Here is a 7,534-nt window from a genome sequence, read left to right on the forward strand (position 1 = left end):
GGTTGGCCGATGGTGTGAAGTTAGCGGCACTTTTTCAAAAATTCGTATAAAATAAACAGAGTTCCAACAAATGGTGGGACCTTTCCAACAACGTCCAAAAAACGGTTTACAACCGTTTTGGATGGCTTTTGGAACTTTTAAAAAAAGTTGGCCGAGGGGCACTTTTTCAAAAATTCTTATAAAATCAACAGAGTTCTAACAAATGGTGAGAGCTTTAAAACGACGTCCAACAAACTGTCGCTAACAGTATTGGATGGCTATTGGAACTTTTTAAAAAAGTTGGCCAAATGGCATTTTTTCAAAAATTCGTATAAAATCAACAGAGTTCCAACAAATGGCGGGACCTTTCCAACAACGTCCAAAAAACGGTTTACAACCGTTTTGGATGGCTTTTGAAACTTTTTAATAAAGTTGGCAAAATGGCATTTTTTCAAAAATTCGTATAAAATCAACAGAGTTCCAACAAATGGCGGGACCTTTCCAACAACGTCCAACAAACCATATAGAACCGTTTTGGTTGGCTTTTGGAACTTTTAAAAAAAGTTGGCCGATGGTGTGAAGTTAGCGGCACTTTTTTCAAAAATTCGTATAAAATAAACAGAGTTCCAACAAATGGCGAGACCTTTTCCAACAATGTCCCAACAAACCGTGGAGAACAATTTTGTATAGTTTATTATGTGTTTGATTTAATGTTGGCCGTTAGTGTGAACTTAGCGGCGGTTTTGGAAAAATGTTTATAACTTTTTAATGACGGTCCAACAAATTGTAAAACCTTTCCAACAATGTCCAACAAACGTCCAACAAAATTGTTGGATAGGTTTAATTGAAATCTGTTACATGATTGCCGCTAAGTTCACGGACGTTAGAAATTCATGAAATTTTTTTTTTAAATCTAAGATTTGAAAATGTTATAAAAGATTCCTCATAAGTTTGTCTACCTTTTTCAAAAATAAAATGTCTAAAAGCAAGTCAAATTAAATTTTTATGAGCGTTTGAAATTCATATTTTTACAACATTTGATATTCACTCGATTTCTCATGTAATGATTTTCTTATTTTGTTGTAATTAAAAAACGAATGACTGTAGATACTTGAAAATTTCACTGAATGTTTATATTAGCATTTTCTATACACAATAAAATTTTGAAAATAATTTGACTTTTTTGAGCTGTTTACGGACATTGTAAGTTTTCAATTTTTTTAGTTTTTTTTTTCTATAAATATCAATAAATTTTTATCTGTTGGACCAAAAAGTGTAAAAAATTAATACAAGGCTCCTGATATATTGTTTCAATAGCAGTTGAAAAATATTAAAAATACATAGGCAAAATTATTTTTTATAAGCATTTAAAGATCGAATTTTGACAGAATTTATCGAATTTAAAATTGAATAATTATTTTGTAGTTAAAAATTTATAAAATGTTCAACTTTTATAGCTAAAGATTGAAAATTTAAAACAAGATTCCACGTAAATAGTTAATTCTGTTACCAAAAAAATCTAAAAAATACATAAGTACAGTTTATTTTTATAGTCATTTTAAGTTCATTATTGGACGAAATTATACAGATTAAAAAACCTAGAATAACTATTTTAGTTATTTTGTTGTGATTATATAATATTATTTGTGAGTACTTGAAACTTCTAAAGTATAGGTATTATTATATATCTATGATAGTATCACGGTTTGTTATTGATGTATAACGCGTTATAAGTACCTAATAAATATTATGATATGATTAATTTGGAATTTATTATAGGTACCTACCTATTATAGGTTAATTTTTTTTTTAATACCATAGATATAAGTATATAATATGTATTTTACCTTGACTGACATACTGTCTCCGCTCAGAATCGTTTTTCTTATACAATGTTATTATATCATTGAATTAAAATTTAATACCATCCATTATACAGTGACCCACTTGTAACCTACTGTACGGCAGAGGGACATCCACTTACCCACCTTTTATTTTTTATTTATAGTACGATCAAGTGAATTTCTTCAGGACCTTGATTATTAGGAAAATACATTTACGATTACAGCTAACGACGAGAGAATGTACGTCGTACCCAGTTTGTTAAAGTCGGCTTACTACGCGTGTATCAAGATCCAGCGGGACAAGTACGACGAGCTGCAGGCTCCGGACGTAGACTTGCAGATTTGTTGCGAGTCGGTTTTTCAAATATTGAAACTCAACACGAACAGTGGTGGCTTCGACCCGATGGGGGATAGGAGGTATATGTTTGGTAAGTTGCAGCCTGCTGTAGTCGAACGCAACTTAATCAGTGACATATGTGAGGAGGCCGCGTATTACGGACACATTGATTGTCTGACGTTCGCTCGCGAAATTGGCATTCCATGGAGCGATTCGGACTCAATATCGCGCTATTCAGCGTGTGAAGGGGCCGTGCTCTATGGTAACCTAGACTGCTTGATATATGCTCATGTGAATGGTAGTTGGGGCACAAGTACGTGTGAATTAGCCGCGACACACGGATACCTAGACTGTCTTATGTATGCGCATGAGAATAGATTCCCATGGAACGAAGATGTGTGTACTTCCGCTGCAGCAAATGGAAACCTGCATTGCCTGACGTACGCACACGAGAATGGATGCCCGTGGGATGAAATAACGTGTTCTGCTGCTGCATATAGTGGACACCTCGACTGCTTGACGTACGCGCATGAGAATGGATGCCGATGGAACGGAGGTACGTGTTATTTTGCTGCAGAAAATGGATACTTTGAATGCCTGATGTACGCGCACGAGAATGGATGCCCGTGGGACGGTGTTTTGTGTTCTAATGCTGCATGGGATGGATACATCAGCTGTCTATCATCAATATGGGATGATGAAGAACCTTTTACTTCAACTTATGGACACCGAAAGTGCTTGACTTACATGCATGAGAATGGATTTCCATGGAACACAGATTCGTGTTCTTTGGTTGCAAGATATGGAAAACTAGACGGCTTGAAGTACGCGCATGAGAATGGATGTCCCTGGGACAAAGATACGTGTAATTTGGCTGCAAAATATGGACACCTGGACTGCTTGACGTACGCACACGAGAATGGATGCCCTTGGGACGAAGATACGTGTAATTTAGCTGCAGAAAATGGAAACCTCAAATGCCTGACGTACGCGCATGAGAATGGATGCCCGTGGGACAAAGATACGTGTAATTTGGCTGCAAAATATGGACACCTGGACTGCTTGACATACGCACACGAGAATGGATGCCCGTGGGACAAAGATACGTGTAATTTGGCTGCAAAATATGAACACCTGGACTGCTTGACGTACGCACACGAGAATGGATGCCCTTGGGATGAAGATACGTGTAATTTGGCTGCAGAAAATGGAAACCTCAAATGCCTGACGTACGCGCATGAAAATGGATGCCGATGGAACGGAGGTACGTGTTATTTTGCTGCAGAAAATGGATACTTTGAATGCCTGATGTACGCGCACGAGAATGGATGCCCGTGGGACGGTGTTTTGTGTTCTAATGCTGCATGGGATGGATACATCAGCTGTCTATCATCAATATGGGATGATGAAGAACCTTTTACTTCAACTTATGGACACCGAAAGTGCTTGACTTACATGCATGAGAATGGATTTCCATGGAACACAGATTCGTGTTCTTTGGTTGCAAGATATGGAAAACTAGACGGCTTGAAGTACGCGCATGAGAATGGATGTCCCTGGGACAAAGATACGTGTAATTTGGCTGCAAAATATGGACACCTGGACTGCTTGACGTACGCACACGAGAATGGATGCCCTTGGGACGAAGATACGTGTAATTTAGCTGCAGAAAATGGAAACCTCAAATGCCTGACGTATGCGCATGAGAATGGATGCCCGTGGGACAAAGATACGTGTAATTTGGCTGCAAAATATGGACACCTGGACTGCTTGACATACGCACACGAGAATGGATGCCCGTGGGACAAAGATACGTGTAATTTGGCTGCAAAATATGGACACCTGGACTGCTTGACGTACGCACACGAGAATGGATGCCCTTGGGACGAAGATACGTGTAATTTGGCTGCAGAAAATGGAAACCTCAAATGCCTGACGTACGCGCATGAGAATGGATGCCCGTGGGACAAAGATACGTGTAATTTGGCTGCAAAATATGGACACCTCAAATGCCTAATATACGCGCTTGAAAATGGATGCCCTTGGGATGAAGATACGTGTAATTTGGCTGCAGAAAATGGAAACCTCAAATGCCTGACGTACGCGCATGAGAATGGATGCCCGTGGGACAAAGATACGTGTAATTTAGCTGCAGAAAATGGAAACCTCAAATGCCTGACGTATGCGCATGAGAATGGATGCCCGTGGGACAAAGATACGTGTAATTTGGCTGCAAAATATGGACACCTGGACTGCTTGACATACGCACACGAGAATGGATGCCCGTGGGACAAAGATACGTGTAATTTGGCTGCAAAATATGGACACCTGGACTGCTTGACATACGCACACGAGAATGGATGCCCGTGGGACAAAGATACGTGTAATTTGGCTGCAAAATATGGACACCTGGACTGCTTGACGTACGCACACGAGAATGGATGCCCTTGGGATGAAGATACGTGTAATTTGGCTGCAGAAAATGGAAACCTCAAATGCCTGACGTACGCGCATGAAAATGGATGCCAGTGGGATTGGAGAACGTTTCATGCGGCTGAGAATTCTGGACACCTAGAATGTCTTCAATATTTAATCGAAAATGGATGCCCTATGCGATGACGCAGGTATTACATTTATATTATAAGTAACCGTACATTAAATTATATATTATAGCAGATGTTTCGAATCGATGGTAAATTAAATTCTAATAAAATTAACGGTAACATGGCGAGTGTCGGAGTGTCAACCATGTGTTATTTGTGTAGACACAAACGTTTATACTTCATAGTTGATATAATGATACATGTATAAATTAAATGAAATAGCAATTTGAAGTAAGTATTATTAAAACACAAAATAGAGGCTAAGAAAACATTTATTTCATGAGCAACACATTTTAAATTTCAACTTTAAGTAACATCTGAATACAGTAGGAGGTACATACATTTTTCAATAAATTTTTTTTTCATTTTTAAATCATTAAAACATATTGTTGCGTGCACCCGACTTACAGGAGGTGGTGAAACGATAGGATGTTGGTAGAAGCGTCAAATGATCAACAAATTGTGGTTCGATGCGTTATTTATTAAAATTGTAAAAATATAAAACAAGTTGAATTAGGTTATTCTATTAGGTTATTCGAATTAACGAAAAAAACTAGTGTCTTAGAAAATAAGCGAATTCTTTGAATTCTAAACTTAAAAGAATACCTAACACTGTTATTATATAACACGTCTTGTTCAATCAATTATTTCTTACGGAATTCAAATTTTTGGTGGTACATACTAAAACCACCTAAGCAACTTCGAAGTAACACTATGTTCACTACTCAAGTTCATTTTTTATATGCCTTATATAGTTATATGTTTCAAATTTCTAAATTATAAAAAGAGTTAAAATATATTCTAAACTTAAAATTCTTGTATTTTAAAAATGTTGGTAATTATGTACCTATAATCTTAAGGATAACATCCAAATTCAATGTTAGTGTTCCTAAAATTAGAACAGTTTTGAACAACAATTCCCTAATGAAAATTTATTTAATTTTGTAATTATCATGATTCAAATGTTACTTAATTCTAAAATATCTTTATTTATTTCAATATGTTTGTTAATAACATTATTACTTAAGTTTATCTAATAAATCAAATCCTTTTCTTATTAACATTAAGTCAATGTAAGTAAATTATACTTTGTGGAACTCAATAAGTCATTGACTTTTGAGGAGATCCATCACTTATTTTTAAATGTTGTGATATTTTATTAAATTGTAATGTCTATTTATTTGAATGAAAATATTTTTTTTTATTATTTGTATAGAATAAGTTAAGTACCACTAAATTTACTTCATTATTAGATTATTTAAAACTAGGTTAAGAAATAATTTATGTAACAAATTACAATTCTTTTATTACCCTTAATTGTTACCTACGACCTGGTATAGATCCAGGAGATCCTTATGTAGGTAAAATTATTTATTTATTTATATAATAAATTGTCATACGTCTTGAAATGCATACATTTAAAATATAAATAAAAATATTAATATTGTTATCAAATCGTAATTACAGTGTTATTAATTATAATCATAATGTAATAAAACTTCTTTAAAATAATATACTATAAACGGTAAAATATTTTCACTCTTTAGACTCTGAGCGGAACGATAAATGTATTGATTTTACAAATTACAATGATGTGTGTTTTTTTATTTTTGTGTCTGTGTACACGATTAGTAGTTGAAATAATGCTTCGATTTTCAACTTAAGTATCTTGTTCGATGGGAAAGTGAATCTAGTTGGTACTTTTGGGGGGTCCCAATAGTTTTCAAAATCGTCCGGAAAAACAGGATAAGAATTAAGGAAAAACTGGAATTTTTACGCAAAATCGTTTTTTGACGAAATCGATTTTGGCTTTTGGTGTAACTCTAAACCAAATGATCTTAAATACATGCAATTTTCACTTAATGTTTATATTAGCTTTTTATATACATAAGAAAATGTTGAAAATATTTTGGTTGGTTTTGACCTGTTATGGATATATTCAAATTTCAATTTTTTTTTTTTAATTTTTAATTTTTATATAAATATCAATATAATTTTATCTGTTGGGCCAAAATGCGTCTAAATTATATGGAAGGCTCCTGATATATTGTTATAATAGCAGTTGAAAATAATAGAAATACATATGCACAATTTTTTTTAAACATTTAAAGTTGGAATTTTGACAACTTTTATAAAATTTTAAATTTAATAATTTTTTTGTAGTTAAAAATGTATAATATGTTCAACTTTTTTAGCTAAGGATTGAAAATTTAGAACAAGGCTCCACGTAAATAGGTTATATATAAATTACTTTATTCACAATAAAATCATCTAATATACCTACTTAGCAATATCATCGGCTGACTGACTGTTTTTGCTCAGAATCGTTTTTCTTATACAATGATATTATAAATATATTTTCATTATATCTACACAAAATAAAGTTTTGAACTGCACATTGAGGTACCTTAATTAATACATTGAACAAAATGTGTCATGATATACATAAAAAAACCTTGACTTGTATTTAAACTATTAAGCTTAAGTTTAAAACATTAAAATTTATATAATTTTTCCTCACATTTTTTATATAACATAATAATTATTTTACAATGATATTAATTATTAACAACATTGAATTTATTATAGATAGCTAATTATATAAAATTAAAATTCATATTTCAACAATTTTAAAACTGGCCCATAAGAAAATACATAATTGATTTAGAGAGATAACTTCTAAGTTTACGCATCGTTACATTGATTAACGTCATCGCCATGGCTCTTGTTCGCAAGTGAGTAATGTTGGACGCCGATACTTGCTTTTTTTA

The 7,534-nt window shown here is 33.8% G+C and overlaps 1 protein-coding gene across 1 annotated transcript; it reads left to right on the forward strand.

The window, feature by feature from the left end:
• Positions 1 to 633: 633 nt before the first annotated feature.
• LOC100168485 lies at positions 634 to 6,213 on the forward strand. The gene is made up of 2 exons (XM_029491968.1): positions 634 to 663; positions 2,026 to 6,213. The coding sequence occupies exons 1-2, from the start codon at positions 634 to 636 to the stop codon at positions 4,777 to 4,779; spliced, it is 2,784 nt and encodes a 927-aa protein (XP_029347828.1). The 3' UTR covers positions 4,780 to 6,213.
• Positions 6,214 to 7,534: the final 1,321 nt, after the last annotated feature.

Source organism: Acyrthosiphon pisum, unplaced genomic scaffold (assembly GCF_005508785.2).
Source record: "Acyrthosiphon pisum isolate AL4f unplaced genomic scaffold, pea_aphid_22Mar2018_4r6ur Scaffold_19;HRSCAF=88, whole genome shotgun sequence".
Classification (NCBI taxonomy): domain Eukaryota; kingdom Metazoa; phylum Arthropoda; class Insecta; order Hemiptera; family Aphididae; genus Acyrthosiphon; species Acyrthosiphon pisum.

What these genes read in the sequence shown, in the direction of transcription:
- LOC100168485 (XM_029491968.1), top strand. Translation starts at nt 634, where the DNA reads ATGTCCCAACAAACCGTGGAGAACAATTTT. An exon ending in AAACCGTGGAGAACAATTTT is followed by an intron (nt 664 to 2,025) that starts GTATAGTTTATT and finishes CTTGATTATTAG; the next exon opens with GAAAATACATTTACGATTAC.